Here is a 20,670-nt window from a genome sequence, read left to right on the forward strand (position 1 = left end):
ATTATTATTATTATTATTATTATTATTATTATTATTATTATTATTATTATTATTATTATTATTATTATTATTATTATTATTATTATTATCATTTTTTTTTATTATTATCGTTATTATTATTATTTCCTTTATTATTATTATCGTTATTATTATTATTTTTATTATTATTGTCGTTATTATTATTATTATTAAATTTTTTTTTTCCAAATATAAATTATAATTATGGATGCTAATACCAACCCCAAAACAAATAGAAAGAAGAAAAAAATTTTGGGTCAAAATATGATCCTTCAAGCTCGTTTTGCCATTATTAAAAAGCCGTCTTTGGCGTGGGATACCGACATACTCCACAATATCATGCTCGCCTGCATCATAATACATAATATGATCGTTGAAGATGAACGAGAGACGTATCAAAATAACGTTAATACCAATGAGTTTATGAATGCTGGAGGCAACGCTAATGAGGACACTATCGAGTACCGTACTGATCGTATTGTGGATATCGACTTATACTTGTCTCGTAGAACAGAGATTGAGGATCAACAGACTCATTTGCAGCTAAAAAACGACTTGGTCGAACATATATGGAATAAATTTGGTAACAACGAAAATTTAGGCAACTAGGTTTACAACAAATGGTTATCCCTAAGGACATCTTACAAAACGATGTGTAGTTGTTTTTTTTTTTTTTTTAAAAATAAAGTGTACTAGATTATAGTTGTAGAACTGTAATCACGATTTGTACCTCTTTTTTTTTTTTGTTAATTAAAATTAGCTGCGTTGTTGTTTAAAAAATATTAATCACAAGAATTAGTTTTTTAAAAAGCTGATAAAAAAATGCGATAATTTCTTAATTAGTAATCACGATTAAAATATTAAATACGTCAATTAATTACATTGACATCGGGTCAATAAATTATAATTATGAAACAAAAAAGATTATATTTACAAAAATAAAATAAGGTGGGGTAGGGAGTATTGATGATGAACCATTGTTTAGTGTTCATTGTTAAGAGTGAATATTGTAAATGATTTGTTGGGTTGATGTGGATGAGAGAGAAATGGTGATAGTGACCCATGAACCATTTATTTGGGTTCACCAATAAAGATGCTCTTATAGTGAACTCTTTGCTCTCTTTTTGGTTTTACAGTTGGATCCACATTTTGTTTGCTTTTTTTTTTTTTTTTTTTAGCTTCTACGAAGTACAACATACTACAAAAGAGTTAATTTATGGTTAAGTCAAACTTAAATTTATTAATTCAGAGCTTTTTGTTAAATATATACACACATGCCCTTCTTAAATACTGTGTTTCTCTTCCCTCAAAAAATAATTATATAATATAAATTCAAAAAAAAAAAAAGAAAAAAGAAAAAAAATTATTCTCTTAGCATCATAATTTGAAAAATCTTTTCAAATGATTTGCTGGTCTGGACTTTCTTATAATACATGAACTAAGAAATTGTGTAAGAGTTTGTCTTTTGCATGTTTTAGAGTTAATTGCACTTAGGCATCACCCTCTCCATAGTCCATCTAGGGTATCACTCCTACCTTTTCACGATTTTCTGTTTTTAAGTATCACAAAGAATAAATTTCGATTCTTATAAAATGTTCGAGCTAAGATTTTTCCTATTGGTTTGTTCTTTCTAAGCTAGTAGATTTTATGTTATACAAGTACATAACAATTAAAAGAAGATAGCACGTTATTAGTTCAAACTACCCTTTCTTAAATAAAAAAAAATGTTCGTTAGTCTAAATAAAGATCTAGTTGATTTATATTATAACCAAATTTCAACAAATGATAATTTGTTAGCTCAAGCGGCCCTTTCTTAAACCAAAACAAATTTTGTTGGTTTTTGCTTCTTCCTACCAAATTAGAGGATTGAACTGAAATCATATAGTTATGACAAATCAATCAAGTAATACGTGAACAAGGCTAATTTAATATTATTTAGGCTACTTATTTACCCTTAAAACGTCATTGATTAAGTTTGTAATGAATCTTTATTTATTACCAACAATTCTATATTTTTTTAATAGATAAAAACTATCGAATCAAACAATTGAAAAGAACATTTAACTTCCCGAAAATTTCAATCACACTTCTTTCATCACTACATAATTCATATTCATTCTCTCTATCCCCATCACATAATAAACTTGTAACTCGTAACATGTATATAGAAACACAATTCGTGGTAACAACTCCTTACTCCACATAAATGTTTAAGATGTTTGGATTTTAAAAATCTCCAATGGACACATGGGGAGAGAAATGCTTCTTTCACTCCAACCAAAACACAACTTTTACTTGTCATAGAAAGTAGTACAAGTACTAAACCTCCAATTTGATTAAATAATAATAATAATAATAATAATAATAATAATAATAATAATAATATTCTATTAAAATTGTATAGGTATGTACGTTGATTGGATCTTCGATCACGGTTAAAAATGTGCTTATTAGCTAGCCACTCAACAAAAGCGTTGACTTTCCTCAGCACATCAGTACATGTTTGATGTTTGTGCATCATTCTTTTTAACACCTGATTCCCTGACATTAATTACATACCTTGCTGGGAATTGGAATAGTGTATCCCAATAACCTAACAAGGCCATTTTAGCTAGTGGTCATTACTTAAATTGGATCTTTAGATTTCCTTAATTAGTGAGTTTAATATTCCTAATTAAATAAATGTACTAGATTCGAGCTAAAATCTTGAATGGGGAGAAGACGAGGATGTTGAGGAGTGCATGCATTACATTTTATTGTGTGATCGAGAATGAGTGACCTTTTCAGTTTCAGTTTTTTGCTTTTTAGATAAGATTTGACTTACTTGAAAATTTTCATATTTAGAATATGATATAAGAATATTTATCAAGTGATTAATGCTTGAGAATTTGCATTATGTATATTTTTTCTCATGCGTTTAATAATTATATCGAGAAAAAGAAAGAATAGATTCACGGAACTTAATTTTGTCATTTCAACCTAAAATTGGGAACTAGGAGGTCCCTATTTGTGAGGAAGACAAAATTAGCAAGCATGCACAAAATCAAATTATGCAGTTGTAGCTTTTATTTTATTTTGGACTATATATTACATATATACACTATTACATTGTAATAGAAACATATAAGATAGTTTCCTATTTTTGGCATAATTGTATTTAGCAGTTAGTGTAACAAGAAAAAAAATAGGAGTTGATTTTACAAATCAGTAGACTAATGGCACTAAAAGATCGTTCGTAGTATGGGGTCAATGAAAAAATTAGATGTGTCAAAATCAAAGAAAAAACATATGCGGCAATATATTGAAACATGTAGCATGTTGTTGTGCATATACAGTTGCATTTGCCCTGGCAAGTGGCAATTCCTATAGCATATAGTCATATAGATAACCCCATCACCAATTCGGGTGAACCTTCGCTATCGAGCTATCTCCATTGTGTTCGGGTTGATTATTCATACTTTCTCTGTCCCAATATGTTTGTCCCGCTTTTCTGTTTAGATAATCTTGTTGTATTTGCCTCATCATGATAAAAAGTAAGCAAATGACAAACGAGCAGCGTCACATACAACGAATCAAACCATATTTTGTTTAAATCTGGGCAAACTTAAAAGGACAGATAAAGGAAGTATCGGACAGAGAGGGACATATTCTCCCTCTTTTAACATCCCTTTTATCTTAACCCCCCTCCCATAATGTTGGGCCTTAATTTTATTGAATTTGGATTTCAAATAGTCCACCTTACTGGAGGTGATCGAATTGGCCCGGCCAGCTCAGCCCAATTGATCAGACATATTTGGGTGGGTTTGGGGGGAGCATCCGAGCATGGGAGGACAGATAGGTGTACCTTCAACACCATCATTGTATCGGATAAGATTTTTTGTAGGATGAGAATCATGGAGTATGTTTAGAAGCAAGTATATTTGAATATTAGTTGGAAATGAATTAGAGCAAAAAATTGGATAGTATTGGCACTGCTTTCAAGTTCTAACGTCAAATTTGTCTAACGTGTACTTTAGTACATTACAATTATTTTGGAACTAAGCAGTGGCCAATGGGTAATTGGGTATGGTATTGGTGTCCTTATCTATTTCCTATAGATCATCACCGGACGTTTTCCTGTCGCGATTTGATTTTCCGAGGAAAAGACAATATATACTCCATGAAAACGTTCTTTAATAGTTATTGGAAAAATTAATGAGGTAAATTTTTTGTATAAATCATGTAAATCTGAGTATTGAGAGTTTGGAGGATTGTGGCTAAAAGTTACGAACTCATGCTTTTATACTTTAAATCATCCGGTAAAGTAGTGAAACTTATTTGATAATCTCCAAATGGAAGGCAAAACTTGTGTCCAATATTTATACAAGTTGGGCTCTGTTTAGGGAAGTTGTAATTGGGCTTTATTAAGTCACAAGCATTGAATTTCCTGAATGTAGTATGTCCATAAAAACTTATGCTTGGTTTGTTGTGTGAAGGTCTGATCTCATTTGGGTCAGTTCTTTTGGTGGATTTGGGAGGACATGAATTGGGCCTATTCTTGAATTTCACGCTTTTATTCAAGGTGGCATTAATATACAGTTGACAAACTTTTATCCGATCCAATATACCGACTTGAAATTAATATTTTTTTATTTTTTTTTTTTGGTGTTTAGAGAGCCACAAGGGCGGATGATGAGAATCAATCTCAAGATCTCTTAGAATCAACTTGAAATTAATGAGAGAAACTTGAACACCTCGAATTCACATATTGAGCTTGATTTGACTCCTTTATCATGTTATGTACTGACGGGGTGTTTGGCAACAGGGATAGGGATAATGAGAATAAAAAGGTATGATAAGGATAGGGAATTAATAGGTGGGATAAGGATAAAAATTATGTTATCCATTATTTGGTATGATTTGGGAATTAAATTGGGATAAGTAGTTAAATTACTTAACTATTCTTACTAACATTTCTCTTCTCTCCTCTTCCTTCCCTTTCATTAAGGGTAAAATTGTCTTTTACTTTTCAATTTTAATCCCTACACCTTATACCTGCCCCCCTTGTTACAATAGAGAGATAACTATATTTTTTTATCCCTATCCCTTTCATATGGGATAGAACAATTTCCATTAAACAAACAAGGGATTATAAGATACAAGGGATTATTAATCCCTATCCCATCATTTATCCCTACAAACAAACAACCTCTAATGTTAATTACACATTGAATCTATTTAGGAAAAACCAATACAAAGTTGAAACCAAATCTAAGCCCAACACATTGACTTAAATTGCTACTCTTAACATTTCATGAGTTTTTTTTCAGGGGCGAAATTAGGGGGTTGGGTTATGTTAAATACAATTGGACTAGCTTGATCTTGAACTCTAGCTCTATGTCTCTAGTTTAATTTTGAAAGTCTTTTAATTTGAACTCTTCAAAGTGAATTTTGTATTTTGAACAAAATAATTTATTTTATACAAAGGTGGACATGGGCCGGGTTATTATAAAAATGTCCAACCCAGTATAAGCCTGCCTCAAGTCCATCATTGCTATGCTAGTGGGTCATGGGTCGTGCATGAATATCATTTTCAAAAGTTGGCACGAGCTTGGCATGGACATGACATATTGACAGGTTGGCCCACATGTTAGCCCGCTTTTTAAAACCAATTTAGTAATCGTTACGGTACCTATTGCGTTGGCACTTGTTTTGTTTTTAAATAATTGACATAATTTCTATAGGCTCATTTTATGTATGACCCATTTGAGCATGAGGTGCAGTGGCATAGCCAAACGCCCAAACCCGTACCATCTTTGAGGAAATGGTTTTTTTTTTTTTTTTTTTTTTTTTTTTTTTTTTTTGTTGTTGTTGTTGTTGTTTAGAGAGCCACAAGGGCGAGTGATGAGAATCGATCCCAGGATCACCTGTCATCGGGAGGGGAGTTCTAACCACTTGAGTTATCTCTCACTCTCATCTTTAAGAAAATGTTTAAGAGTAAAAAATTAAAAGCTTAGTTTAACACATTATTGATGAAGATTTCATTCATTATATAATCCATATAAAATGCAATCATAAATTATATGATCGAGTTATTTTAAACTACGTACAAATTCACTATTATGGTGTCCAAATCAACTCATTTGCAATCATAGCTTCCAAAATTTATTCGTATTATTCATTTACAATATTTAATTATAAATTTAATTAACAACAGAAGATTGACGAAACACATTTACAATCTGTCAATCGACTCTAAAGGCAATCTATATGAAAAGATTGAAAACCAAGCATTTGATCATTAAACAACAAAATTAACAAAACTATTGGCCCACCACTCCTTTAAACAATAATGATTACGAGTAAGTACTCAGTTTCAGACTAATCACCCTCTCACCCACTAGGCCACTTCTTAATGTGCTATCCTTCATTCCTTCCTTTGACTTTTGTTATTTTGTACAGTAGTTGGGCTGAGTTCTTTGACTATAGAAACTTCCATTTCTTTTTCTTTTTTTCAAAGTTGGTTGTGTTGTACTTGTGGACCTTGTGGTGATAATTTTCTTTTTCTTTAAAGTTCATTCAAGAAAAATAACAGCATAATCGAAAGACAAACTAATACAAGAAAGTAATAAGCAAACTAAATGCTAACGTAAAAAAACATATTCTTACTCATGAGATTGTCATATTCATATGAAATTTGCCTACGTTTGCAATCAACCTTAACCCTATAAAATAAGAAATTGTTAGGAACATTTGTTATTTAATGTTACATGTTAATTAAGGTAATACGTAGTAATTTTATTCTCGCTAAATATTACGATATCTTTCATAAAATGCATTATGGAGTTATGGTTATACAATTAGTTTATGGTAATGTCGTTACCTAAAATACATAAACTAGATTTTTTTATAATAAATAATTGAGATTCTTGTTGTCGATCGTACAAAAAGTGTTATATTATTTGTCCATTTTTAAGCGTGTGATTCAAAGTGCTAATGTACATTTTATAAAATCAATACAGAATATACTCTATACAAAAGAAGAATTTTTTATTTTTTTAATTTTTTAAGTACACTCCATACAAAAGTAGAATTTCAGTAATCCAACTTTGAACCAACATGGCCCAAATATCTTTATTTAGGGGTGTGTTTCTCTTCACTATTTTTTTGATAGCTAATCAGAATTGATCATGTCCAATTAGGCAAAAAAGTTTTATGGTCAATGAGAGTTGATCATGTCGAAACATACTTAAAAAAAACAAAACAATAATTTTTCATAACTTCCAACATTGTAATTTCTTTTGTAAATTTGATATGTCCCAGGATTTGGCATAGATGCATTTTATTTACTTAATATAAAATCATAACAAATGAATAATATTTTTTCCCTTTCAGTCTTTTCGACCCGGAAACCTTGCCTTTTTTCACTCTTAACTTTCCAAACTAAAGTATATTTCCATAAAATTTAGCTAAATTAAATTAAATTACTCGTATTAAACAAATCAACTCATAATAATATAATAATATTAAAAAATAAAAAGCTTTACTTTCCTTGTAAAGAAAATCAGAAAAATACAACCCCACTCATTAAAACATTCTCCCAACTTCTTCACATCTTCCTCATCAACTTCAATAATAATCTTCCAACCACCATTACCAAAACCAAGCTTCCTTCAATGGCAGATTGAACCAAAACCTAAAGATAAGAGAGAAAGTAAAAGAGGAGAGAGAAAGTGATTACAATGTGGAGTTCGTATTTTCGAAGAAGTTTAACAATGGCGGCGACTCATCGGAGTCGTCAAACTCTGTACTTTCCGGCGCGTTTTCCGGAGGTTTTTTCGGCGTCGAGAGACGATAATCGAGAGGAAAGGCGGTTTATGGCGACGGCGAGTGGCGGAGCAGAGAGAGAAGCGGCGGTTACGTTGGGAGAAGTGAAGAAATTGATGAGATTAGTGAATGTTGAAGCGTTGAAGACGAAGCTTGGAGAAGATGGAAAAGAGGTGATTGGATATTCAGAGCTTTTGAAAACTTGTGAAAGTATGGGAGTTACGAGATCTGTTGACGAAGCTGCTGCTTTCGCGAAAGTTCTTGATGAAGCTGGTGTTGTTCTGCTTTTTCGTCATAAAGTTTATCTTCATCCTGATAAGGTATAAATTTTAAAATCGATTATGATATGTTTTTTGAAAATTTGATTTGTTCTTTAATTTGTGTTTATTTGGAATTTTGCTGGAAATTTTGAGTGATTTTTTGTGGTTGATTATTATATATTGAAGAAATGTGTGTGTTGGTGTGTTGATTTGTGATGTTGTATGGTTTATTTGTTTTGTGTGTAGAGAGGAATCTTATTTTTTGGAATTATGTGTAAATATTAATTTTGAATGGACATGGAGAAATTGGATAGGTATAAATGGTATGATTGGGTTTGTGATGATTGTAAGAAAATGGAAGATTGTTATCGATTCCGGAAGATTTGGTTTAGAGGTCTGAGGGTTGGTTATGGGTGTGAATCAAAGGGTTGGCACAGTAAGAGTCTTGTCTTTATTTTCGAGAGTTGAAATTACCATTGCTTAGATACAAAAATGGTGAAGATGTTGGCAATTGAGAATTTGATTGATACCAAGGTCATTTGAGTACATGATGGCAAGCTAAGTTGGGGAAATCATCGAAAAAATGATGACAGCTAGACAGGAAGAGAAAAGAATGTCCTTTCGTTGCAAATGATGGTGATGAAATATAGGAACCAATACAATTCAATTGAGGATGTAAGGCATGCCAAATATGATCGGTTGAATAATCTAATGTACTTTGAGGGTGCTTTTGTCTTTAGAAATTTCAATATTTTTCCTTATTGAATTGACATAATTTCAAAATTTCAACTCCCAAGCTTGAATGAAAGTAACCCCTGCTTGATAATGCTACTTTAGCCCATTCATATTCCTCATATTAGGGGTCCTTTTGTAGCCTTCCTATGTTGGCATCTTCTTTCACGCATAGCCTGCAGGATCACACAATTGCACCCAAGGAAAGGAGGTTAGAGTGTGTTGTAGAATGCAGTATTCATCTTTGATGTATCTGAAGTCACCCTTTCAAAGATCCAGTTATTAGTCTGTATTGCTCACCATAGGGTGAAAAGGTTTTCAGGAGCAATGCTGTTATGAACCTCTTTCTCAGAACCTTTCGAAACACTTAAGTTGAGTTTTGAGCGTACCTCATCTTGATTGATAATTTTCCAACTTGACATACTGAATCTTAAGACATAGGAGCCACTAGGCCACAATTGATGTTATCCCTGTATTACGAAATATTCTTTGACCAAAAAGCAATTTAGAGCCTAATATTTACTCTCTGCTTAAAACTTTGTCAACTTGAAAGTGGCCATAGCGAGGCGTATATATGAATATATGTTAGCATGAGGAAATGAATTTAGAGCTTCTCTATCTATGTGCTGAGTAGCAAGCCCGTGGGAGGGTTTCAAAGTAAGACATAAAATCTAGGTGAATATCTAGATACTGTTTGAGTAGAATCTATATTAAGTTGTTTCGTAATTTTTTTTTGATGATTAGTCCCGACTCTTGTGTAGCATTTAGATAATTCAAGGTGATTTTCTTTTATGCTGTATAGTGGGTCTTCATCCTTTCGAATATTATGGAAATAAGTCAGAGCGGTAAAGGAATGCAGCTTTTTCCATTTAATTTTTGTACTTTCAACTTGCATTTTGGATCTTTTTTTTGGGGGTGACCCGGGGGGGGGGGAGTGGTGTTGTCACATAGACTTTGAAGGTGTTGTTGACAGTTAGAATTTGGATGATTTCTGACAGTTTTTTTTGTTGTAATAGTGATGGTGATTGATAGGTGGTGTGTTACATGATCTTGTTAAGGTTTTATAACTGCTAATTGAAGGGGGAATGAAAAAGGGAGTCTAAAGTTGACTTTACTGCAGCACTTTTGAGCTATATCAGATGGGTATACTCTTTCTTAAAATCTTTTTGAAGAGGTATCAGATTCCCATTTCTAATTTAGAATCTAGGATTTTCCTATGTCATTCTTAGGTGTTATAGCTTAGTGCTGTTGAATAAGGTAGGTGGGCTTTATTTTTGGGGTGTGTGTGTGTGTGTGTGCACGTGTGTGTGTGTGTGTGTGTGGCAAGAGTTATAAAGCTGACTTTAAGTCATCACTTTTGAGCAGCGACACATGTGAAAACTTTTGGTTTGGATCCTTCTGCAGAGGAATCAGATTCAGCTCTAATTAAGATTTAGATATCTATTTCGTGGTTAGTATTGTTTTGTTTCTTCCTAACAAATATTCATTAAATAATCTTTGCTACGTAATATATACAGGATTTTCTTTTTGAAATATTTGGTATAGTGATAGGGTCATAGGGAAAATGCAGCACTTCGGGTATTGGAGTTGTTTGCTTATTTTGAGTGTATATCTGACAATGATGAGTGCATACAAATTCTTCTTGTCTTTTGAGTTCGTATGTTTCAGTCAATGTGTTCACATTAGGGTAGGATTTGGAGCTAGAGAGGTATATATTCTTAGATAGTGAATCAAATAAAGCATTTGGTTTATCTCTTTTGCCTTTTCAAATCCCATTTTATTTAATGTTTGTGATCATGAGATTTTTGTTATTTATAGGTAGGAGGATTTTATATACCACGATTTGACAGCTTTCTCTAAATGTCATTTCTTTCTTGGTGGATCTGATCCTCCTATTGTCCGGTATTGTATACCAAGATGTAAACAGCCTTCTTCATCACTGTCTTCCCTTTGGTTGACACCAGAAGCTGAAAGTGAAACACATTCAGGATGCCAAGCAGTGTCAGCAGGAGTTGCCAGCTTTAGAGATTCCGTACTCTTCCCTTCAAGAAAGTTTTCTCACTCGTAGGAATTTCATTTCACCTACGCTTTTATATGATTTATTTCGTCCGTTTATGACTGCATAAAAACATCAATGGTGTGCAAAAAGGCTTGGATTATGGGATTAAGGCTTTGATTGATTGATTGATTGTGCAAAAAGGCTGAGACTAAATACACATAAATTACTTTGTTTTCATCTCTCTTAAAAAATATTTTTCTCCTTTAGAATAACATCTGAAGTGAAGTTGCTAAAGGGGCATATATTGCTACAGAGGCAAGTTTATGACGCTATAGTCCAGTAAAGTATATGTAATTTTGATGTAGTTTCTTGAACTTGGAAGTATCCATGTTAACACACTTTCACTTAACTCAAAGAGCTATCAGTTTATGAATATTCTAGTACGAGGCATTGTCACTAAAAGGGATGTATGCCTGGATGGCTTGTGTTGCTAAATACTAACATGGCTAGGACTGAATTAAAAGGAAGAAGATGGTTGTTTTTGTGTATAATTGAGAATTACAGATTATAACAAGATGATACAAGCAATTTAGAGGCTTGTTCTTTACCTCTCTCCCAGAAAATGTAAAATTATCATGCCCTCTCTCTAGGCATTTACTTAACTAACCAACAATCTTAGCTAAATAATTTTTCTACTACCCAAAGTGTCTCTGACCCCTTATATTGGTTCTTTGCTTATACATATTCTCGCCGTGCTAAAAGGGTTATGAACAATTAGGCTCATACTATCCTGTAAACTCGCAACATCCTTAAAGCACCTAATAATCACTGATGGCAATTCCATACCTTTAGCTTGTGTTTTTGGGGATTTTATTTTTTATGTCCATTAAGTCCCATCAGTGAGTAAATTAGGACCAAAATGCACTCTTGCTGCGTGACAGGATGTGAAGCTTAATAACATTGAAGCTGTTCTCTTCAAATTATCTGTACCTAAGGGCCTAAGGTTCTAAGTTTCTAACTTCTAAGCTGCAAACTCCTGCGTATTTCAGAGTGGTGATGGGAAATCAAATAGCCATCTGTTCATATAATTAATTATCTGAGCTGGAAGTTGGAGCCATATGGTTTGAAACTTTAGGTAATTGATGGAAAAATATTCTAAATTAAGAGTGGGATATCTGGATTGTATGGCTTAGAAAAAAGGGCCCCAAAGATTATTATTAATTCACCATGTCATATTAGTACTTTAGAGATGAGGCTTTCAACAGAGTTTTCTAGGCTGATCAGCAGAAGCTATGATACTAGTATTCTTCTTGTTACATACAGTTTTCTTAAACAAAAACTCACTTTTCCTTGATCACGGATTCTCCTTTGTATTTGATGGACCTAAAATTACAAATGAACTTGTTAATCCTGTCCCTCCTGCTTTTATAATATTCCCTCTTAGACTTCCTGTGTAGAACTTAATTGGGAGATGAGATGGAGCCTTGAAATTTAAGAAGATCCATTTTTGTATTTCAACTTTGTCTCACCCTTCCAATGTAACGGTATTGATAGTAGTTACTATACTATTATTCTTAGGTTTGTGAGTGTTGCTTATTTCAATTATTCCTTTGTACTCCATAAACACTGCTGTTTGGAGCTTTTGAAGTACTAAATCCACTCTGATGTTTTGTACTCCATAAACACTGCTGTTTGGAGCTTTTGAAGTACTAAATCCACTCTGATGTTTTGGCACTAGTATAGATGTATAGTATATGATTTGTGGTTTACAAGATAATCGATTCTCATCTGCCATTGCTTTTACTGCATCCCCCCCCCCCCCCCCTCTCCGTTCTTGTACCAAGGTTGTTGAACTGGTTAGGAGATCGATTCCGCTTGCCTTAACTCCAGAAGATGATCCAAGGAGGGAAGAGCTGCAGAAGTTGCAAGAAAGGAAGGAAGAGATTGACAGGAAGGCTCACAGGCAGGTTCGTTTAATGCTGTGGTCAGGCCTTGGTGTTGCTATATTGCAGGTCGGGCTTTTCTTTCGTCTTACTTTCTGGGAATTCTCGTGGGATGTGATGGAGCCAATCGCATTCTTTACAACAGCAACCGGCTTAGTGATCGGTTATGGCTACTTTATGATTACCTCAAAAGATCCCACGTACCAAGACCTGATGAAGACACTCTTCCTTTCAAGGCAGCGGAAGCTGTTCAAGAAGTACCAATTTGATATTGACAGATTTATTGAGCTGAGAGATAAGTGCAAAAATCCTCTCGACAAAAAGCAGATCAATGAGAAGTTAGTACTGTAAAGGTATTTAGTTTCTCTCAACCTGTCCATGTAATCAGAAATACTTTCAAGACCTGATTTTATCTGTCTCATTAATATAGATTTTTGCTGAATTCTCAGATTGATCAATATCTTCTACAGCAGAAGAGGATTGTGGACATATTGATGCCAAGATACTTTTTCTCCAAGTAAAGAAGCTCGTAACTAATATTGCAATTCTTATTTGACCTATCTATCATCCTTGATAGCAGCTAATCATATTGCGCCATCAGCAAGAAAGCTATTGCTCTTCTGTCCTTTTTTTTCCCTTAGGCAAAGGAACGAGCCTCAAAAAATATGAAATGGCTTACCCCGTTGTTCCTATTGATAGAGGAGTCTAGTATCTTTCCTGAAGTGGTGAACACTTGCTAACATTAACAGATTTATCTTCAATGAAAGCTACCATTTTGATATGATGTCTGGCTGTTTTTCGAATGATCAATTGCATCATGAGTAACATTTGTTATCTAAAACAGCTAAATTCTGAAAGACAATGAAATTCTACTTTTTCCGTTTCAGTTTTGTCCCAATTTTCAGGCTATTGATAGTATTGTAAATTCTATCCAATATGGAATTTCAAAGATGTAATGAACTAAGATTCCCAATTCAATTCGATAAATCAAGGATTTTGTTTATTTGCTCATAAAATAAATAAATAAATAAAAAATAAAAAACGAATCAACTATTGATACACATTGTAATATCTATGTTGAAATTAGAAAGTATCAAAGTGCAACTAACAGAAAGTATAGAGATACGAAAATAATAATAGTTGTTCATAGATCTTGAGAATGAAAGAACACATTTTTTGTCTTCAATTTCAAAAAACATTTGAAGTTATTCAACTATCTCGTTCATCACTACAGCAGCCCGTAGGCTAGATACTACTTCCAAAATTCGTACTCAGGAGATTCAAAGATGTTCAACAGAGGGAGCAATGTTCAAAACTCAATCTCAAGTTCCTGAGATGCTAATTTCCAAATTTGGAATGAAAGTTGGAGTTGCGAACTTTACGTGGATAATGTTTTCCTTTGCAACAGGGTGCTTGAGCCTTGCAGCCCTGTTGTGGCTTTTGACGAAGAAACTCTCCTTGAATTCTAGTCCTAAGTCATTCATTTCGTAGACAGAATTGATTGGAAAAATATACACACTTGATAATTACATTTGTTCTGGTTAAATTATGGAAATCTCAGGTGAAAGTTTATCAGTCTATCAATAGCTGTGGATAATGTTGTAGATTGAAGAATAGGTTCCAAGTACTGCCACGGCAAGCCCCATCACCACGACTGCATAACACGTAATAATCTGGAAAACACAAAAATTATAGTCAAGATTTTTACTCTTTTTTCTTACGTAAATTGTACTTTATATCAGAAAACATTTTGTACATCAGAAATAGTAGTTATATTACCTGTATAGTTGACAGGTTCTTGGCAACTTTTATGTAGCCGAGAGCTGGAACTACAATAGACTGCATTTACAATCAAATAGTATAAGATCGGAAATTTATTAAGTTATAAAGCAATTTTTAAAAGGTATAATCATCATCCTACCGTTAGTAAGCACAGTAGTGATCCAGTAAAGGCCATCACATAACCTGAAATTCATGTTGTTAGTAAAGGTATATTTATCTATGTGTTGGTTAGTTGCTAAAATGATTATGACTTTTCAATAACATACCGAAAAAGGGAACCAGGAACGCTACACAAACACTCGAAACGACAAGAGTAGTTCTCAGAGGAATTATGCACCAGCAACTGTTGGATAGATTTGGGGACAGCAACTCTTCTAGACTCCTGGCCAATGGATTTAGCAACAAAGGATATGTATGCAGTTGTTAAGGGAAAACAACTCTACATTTCTTAAGAAAGGAATATCACAATTCATAAATTTATAAGCTAGTCAAAACTCGAAAGGATATTTGAAGAAGGGGCTCAGAACCTGAAAAAAGGAAAACAAGTAATAAGTTGTAAGAAAAACAAATATTATCGAGCATTTCTACACATTAATGTGATCATAAGTCGAATCATACAGTAGTCCACAGGGCAATTGTGGTGGCAGCAGAGTTTTCTGGTAGGTTAAGGGTGACTTGGGAGTCAGTGTCCTCGCCAAACATGAGAAACCCCGATACAGCCACAAGAAGATATACTGAGATAGACAATGCAAAACTGTATTGCAAAATCATAGAAATAATTTAGACTTGTTAATAAGTGAAGTGCAGAAAGTACCAGTGACATTCAGAATATGTATACAAACCAACCATACATTATTGTCAGTGCCTTTTGAAATTTCTTCTTGTCTGACATTGAATGATACAGGTTCGGAAGGACAGAATGGCCGGAGTAGCAAAAACCAAACACACCAAAAGCATAAGGAATGCCATTCCATTTCACTAAAGGCCCAGTTTGATGAAATCCAATGTCTTCTGTAGTACCAACTAAAAGCAATGAAAGCGCTATGCATACTACTCCAAATACGCCACCAACTGCAAAATAATGTTGATTATACATTTCTTATGGATGAGAATATACATTGATTTTTGCAGAAAAATAAATTTTTTTTGAAGATTTTTGATGCCAGTGTACCAGAAACGAAGGAAATTTTGCGAAAATCCCTGAGATAGCAAATTGGTAGAACAATAAGAGCAGAAATTATTCCAAGAGAGTGAACTGGGCCAAGGTAAAGATCACCCCAGTGCAAGGAAACATTTGGGAATAATTTAGCAAGATTAGCTGCTTCCAACATTATGAATTCCACACAACTGAACTGCATCCAAAAATTAATCAGTATAACAGATAACAGAACATCCCTGAAAATCTTGCAAGAATGCAACATTCATGCTTACATATAACTCGATATAGAAGATGATCTGCAAAAAGCATTCATAAAAAAAAAAAGTTTGTCAGAAGAGCATAAAGAATATGATAAAATTTAAAGCAGAAACATCTAGACAGATGATTGCAAAACTCACTGATACAAAAATGCGGCCAAAGTTTCCAAATGCTGCTGCTCCTAGGTCAGGAAAAGTGATGATTTCTTTGTTGATCTCCATGCATTTCCTCAAGAGATAACCTGTGAAATAGCTAATTCCTGCATATAGAAGTAATAATCCTACACTCGCCCAACCTCCTTCTTGTATCGTTGATGGCACTGACAGAAGTCCAATGCCAACAAATACACTGAACCCTGATAAATATATGAACCAATCTCTTCATTTGACCAAGTTCAATCAAATAGATGGAAGGAACAGAATTTTTGGTATTTACCATTGAAGACAGTTTGTGTGACATTGCAGCCGTAAGTAATCTGCTCCCCAGAAGGATGAAAGAAGGATGATTTGCCTACGGATGACCATGTTAAGGTACTGGAGTATCTGTCAAACTGCTCTTTAGACGTTTCATTAGGGGTAAGAAAAGGTGCCTTAACACCAAGATCTTGATGGCTTTGACTTATATTGGTTATGCTTTGTGTTATACTTTGAGTTATGTCTTGTGCTTGTCTAAGAATGCTAAGGCCATTTGGTGATGCAGCAATGGAGAGCGAGTCTGTGGTTTCTCTGCATTATATCAACAAAACAACAGATTTTAAGAGAATCTACGATCAACAAGCCTTAGAAATTTAACATCCTTTTGATAAATAACATTTATTCAAGTATCAATATCATGTCGACTATTATCTAGCAAATGCAACCCAAGAAATGATAAATTCATCACTGACACATACAACTAAATCCAATTTCAATGTATCTTTTAAAATTCTTGACACTTGACATATAAAATCATACAGGGATATTTCAAGGTTTGCATAACTAGGGGACATTTTCGAGGAAAAATAACTTGAGATTGGATAATTTTGTTCATCTCTCAGACGGGAAAAACTACATATATGGTATTGATTTGCATGATATAAAGACCTTATATTCATATTTAATCAGCTTATAACTAGACACCCATAACATTTTCTACAATTATATTGTTACAAAATCCACAATAACCCTACACTGTTATACGAACTTGCAACAATACACTATAAACTCACAATGCATGATTAAATAATCAATAATGAACAACATTTTTATATCTTTAAAATCCAAAAACACATGAAAATATACATAAAATGTGGAGAAAATAATGCATAATAATGTACCTATAACTCCGAGGCCATTGATCCAAATAAGAATGATCACCTCCTGCATAATGATTTGTATTATCTCCATCATTGATGCTCGAGGAATAATCATGATCATCATTAACATCACTCATTTCATCATTATCAAAATCATTATCATCTACTTTGAAAATAAATTCACTCATTATTTCCAAAATGATGCGAATTTATTTTGGTTACTTAATTGGACTAGCAGTCTAGCACACAATCTGCAAAAACGGAAAAAATGTATATATTGTCAACCAATATTGTTAATGGGGTACAAGAATGTAGGATTTTTTCAACAAAAAGAAACATTCAAGATCAATAAAATAAAATTATGCATTCTAAAATATTCTATTTGACCACTTATGTTTGTTGTGGCTCTGCCTTCTATTTTGCTTGACGTATGATGGTAGGGTTTAACGAGGTTCAGATATATACAATAAAATATATTTATCTGTGAATAAACATAAACCTGTCTCATATTTTGTTTTTAACAAAGTATACATTATTTTCCATCTAAGGAATTTTTATTTCTTATTCGGAAAAAATCTTGTCAAAGTGAATACAAAATACCTGGTGCAACCAAGTGTATATAAATATTTTTACACAACATAAGCCGTACTCAGTATAATTTTTGGTATTGAATCAAAGAATTTCAAGAATTCATGACAACCACGATAATCCATGGTGTACAGGCATATTGCATCTCGCGAGAGTCAGTTTTGAGGGCTTTTTAATTTTCACAAACTTTCATATGTGGCCAATCATTATGGGGTTATTTTGTTAGTGTTATAGGGGTTACTCACTCGGCTAGGGGTTATTAAGTCGGTCAGGAGTTACTCGTTGGTTAGGGGTTTGGTGTGTGTCGGTGTGACCAGCTGCACACAAAAGTTGTTGATTTATTTTTTACTTTTTTAATTTTATCCCTCCAGTAAAAATACTATTCTAATTATACCTTCAATCAAAACCTACCTATTTAGAAGTATAAATTATTGGACAAACCTCATTAGTAACACAACCGATAACACACAAGCAATTGACTAGAGCGTATGCGCAGAATACTCATTTTCGTTATCATCATAAAAATCAATTTATGATGTTAATGTGACAATTATCTTTTATAACCATTTTTATCTTTTTTTGAGCAAAATATGTGGTTTTTTTTGCTTAAGCCGTGACTTTGATTGACTAGATATTCTTGATGGTTAGCTCAAAATGAATTTGGAGAAACAGCTAATTCCCAGCTTAACCCCACCTTTTATATATTAGTGGGTAGCCACTGCTGTACGTAGTAGCTTGGTAAAAGGTACACTAATTAACTTATTTAATACGAAGTACTTCGTATAATTATAAGATCTATTATTCTACTACGTAAGTCAAATACAAGAAAATGAACCACAAAAGGAAGGAAATGTATACATATTAATTATTAATCCTTCTTAATATTGATTTCCAAATAAATATCTGACTCAAAACCTTGTGTTTTTATTCATCAATATTGCGTCATCTATCATGAACAAATTTTTTCTGGTTTTTGTCAAATTTAGAGTACTAATCATAGATGTGTCACAGTTCATCCTCGACTTATTATTGTTGTTGTATTTCTTACCTTACCAAAGGAACAAAAGGCATATATTGTTTTGATATTTGGAGGGTCATCAAAATGATTAGTGTGGGTGTTCGTTATTTGTTTTTTTTTGTGTTCCACCCGCTTCACCCTTTGAGCTAATTCGGGTTCAAGGATCAATTATGGGTGGTTAGGTTTCAGTCCTCTTCCAATTGTTGTCGCAGGGGATCGAACACGCGGTCCTCCCTACCAAGTGTAGCCCCAATCACCACTACACCAACGATCAATTGGTATGGGTGTTCGTTATTTGTAAATAAATAAATTATAAATCACCATCAGAGTAATTAATAGAATTATAAAATTAACATCAATACGAATTAAAATAAAACTAAGCTAACTGCGTAATTTATATATTAATCTCAACAATCACTTAATGTCTATACAAAAATGTGTATTATTGTAGGTTAGATCTAGACCTCGTTAATGGGTAAGTCGGTCAAGATTGGGTCAAAGAGGATCACATTTTTGTAGGGTCAAAAAGTAGGTTGGACCAATGCAAGTCGTGGGTTACTAACAAGTCTATAATAGATGAGCCATTAAACCATCTATTAAAAAGTTATAAGTCAAAGCCTTAATTGAGTATATATTAATCTATCTATAATAAATATTTTTAAAATAACAACCACTGATATATACCCTTTTCAAATTATACACATGTCAAATTGTGATAGATTATTCTCCCGTCTAAATCAATTGCTAACATCATATTCTTATCCTTATTTTTTACCTTTTATTTATTTATTTTTTATTTTTTATTTTTTTGTTAGATCCTTATTTTTCCTTAATAAATTATTATATTATAATTTTTTTAGATAATTATTACATTATATTATACTCCATAGTGTATAATTACTCCCAATTAAAGAGTACTCCGTAGTGTATAATTTGCTTAAATATGTACTTTTCTTCAAAATTATTTAGATCTAAATAGCATTGCAATTAATACTTATGTTTCTCTAATTTTTCTCATATGAGGTACATATATAAAATATATTTATTTGATAGATTTTTTTTATGTCGTATATCGCACAGGGCTAATCTAGTATCTGAATATGAGAATATCCATGTAATTTTTTTAAAATTATCTTTTTTCTTTAATTATTAAATTGGGCAAATATTTTCACCCTATATTGAACCTACCCGCTTGGCCGATTTTGTCCATTAACGACCCTTTAATCTTAGTTCATTTCTATTATCATTGGGCCACCCTACTCAATAATTAAATCTAGTTAGATCGTTGTTTTTACTGAATTTGTATAGTGTATATGTGGATAGTTTTCGGTGATTAACAACTTAGGGTGCGTTCTATTCATCTAGTTTTCGCTCAACTGAACAATTCATAAATTTATTAGATCTTATTAAAATTTATTTTAATTGTAATATAAACTTGGATAACCCTTATTAGATTTTATATTTCCCGAATTGAACTTATTAAACTTAAAATAAGTGAAAATAAGGTGAATGCCTCAATGGGCGTGATCGGTGGCATTGTAGTCTTTGTCGTGTACTCCCTCCGTTCCTTTATTTTTGCCCCATTGCTATTTTTGGGGTCAAACTTTGAAAACTTTGACCATAAATTACCGTTAATCTATAAAAGATAATTTAGTTATGAGTGGTGTTGTTAGATTCGTCTTATTGTATATTTTATTAATATCACGTTTTTATAATTTTTACGTGTATAAAAATAAAGATATAGATGTTTTAACACGCGTTTTGGAGACCGTGCACAGTTAAATGGTGAAAAAAAATAGAGAGAGAGGGAGTA

General features: G+C 32.8%; 3 protein-coding genes across 4 annotated transcripts; 2 read left to right on the plus strand and 1 right to left on the minus strand.

Moving 5' to 3' along the window:
- The first annotated feature begins 282 nt into the window (after positions 1-282).
- LOC110687710 lies at positions 283-627 on the plus strand. Its single transcript, XM_021864332.1, has one exon. The coding sequence runs from the start codon at positions 283-285 to the stop codon at positions 625-627; it is 345 nt and encodes a 114-aa protein (XP_021720024.1).
- Positions 628-7,288: 6,661 nt separating this feature from the next.
- LOC110687994 (calcium uniporter protein 6, mitochondrial-like) lies at positions 7,289-13,644 on the plus strand. 2 transcript variants are annotated; one of them, XM_021864657.1, is made up of 3 exons: positions 7,289-8,144; positions 12,660-13,111; positions 13,189-13,644. In XM_021864657.1, the coding sequence occupies exons 1-2, from the start codon at positions 7,740-7,742 to the stop codon at positions 13,107-13,109; spliced, it is 855 nt and encodes a 284-aa protein (XP_021720349.1). In that variant the 5' UTR covers positions 7,289-7,739; the 3' UTR covers positions 13,110-13,111; positions 13,189-13,644. The 2 variants fall into 2 exon arrangements, with proteins under 2 accessions (XP_021720349.1, XP_021720348.1); XM_021864656.1 differs by having other exon boundaries at positions 7,295-8,144; positions 13,208-13,644.
- On the minus strand, positions 13,385-17,469 carry LOC110687995 (amino acid transporter AVT1A-like). Its single transcript, XM_021864658.1, has 12 exons — positions 17,273-17,469; positions 16,393-16,682; positions 16,098-16,312; positions 15,972-15,995; positions 15,712-15,892; positions 15,392-15,611; positions 15,159-15,294; positions 15,048-15,067; positions 14,807-14,952; positions 14,680-14,723; positions 14,538-14,597; positions 13,385-14,431 (listed from the first exon to the last, which is right to left on the minus strand). Exons 1-12 carry the CDS (start codon positions 17,437-17,439, stop codon positions 14,339-14,341), a joined length of 1,596 nt encoding a protein of 531 aa, XP_021720350.1. The 5' UTR covers positions 17,440-17,469; the 3' UTR covers positions 13,385-14,338.
- Positions 17,470-20,670: the final 3,201 nt, after the last annotated feature.

This window comes from Chenopodium quinoa, unplaced genomic scaffold, assembly GCF_001683475.1.
Source record: "Chenopodium quinoa cultivar QQ74 unplaced genomic scaffold, ASM168347v1, whole genome shotgun sequence".
Taxonomy (NCBI): domain Eukaryota; kingdom Viridiplantae; phylum Streptophyta; class Magnoliopsida; order Caryophyllales; family Amaranthaceae; genus Chenopodium; species Chenopodium quinoa.

Excerpts from the sequence above, each read along its gene's own strand:
- LOC110687710 (XM_021864332.1), top strand. The coding sequence starts at position 283 with ATGATCCTTCAAGCTCGTTTTGCCATTATTAAAAAGCCGTCTTTGGCG.
- LOC110687994 (XM_021864657.1), top strand. The coding sequence starts at position 7,740 with ATGTGGAGTTCGTATTTTCGAAGAAGTTTAACAATGGCGGCGACTCAT. Across the intron at positions 8,145-12,659 it reads TTTATCTTCATCCTGATAAG|GTTGTTGAACTGGTTAGGAG; the intron begins GTATAAATTTTA and ends TCTTGTACCAAG.
- LOC110687995 (XM_021864658.1), bottom strand. The coding sequence starts at position 17,439 with ATGAGTGAATTTATTTTCAAAGTAGATGATAATGATTTTGATAATGAT. Across the intron at positions 15,996-16,097 it reads TTGGCCGCATTTTTGTATCA|ATCATCTTCTATATCGAGTT; the intron begins GTGAGTTTTGCA and ends TGCTTTTTGCAG. Across the intron at positions 14,598-14,679 it reads CACTACTGTGCTTACTAACG|TCTATTGTAGTTCCAGCTCT; the intron begins GTAGGATGATGA and ends TTGTAAATGCAG.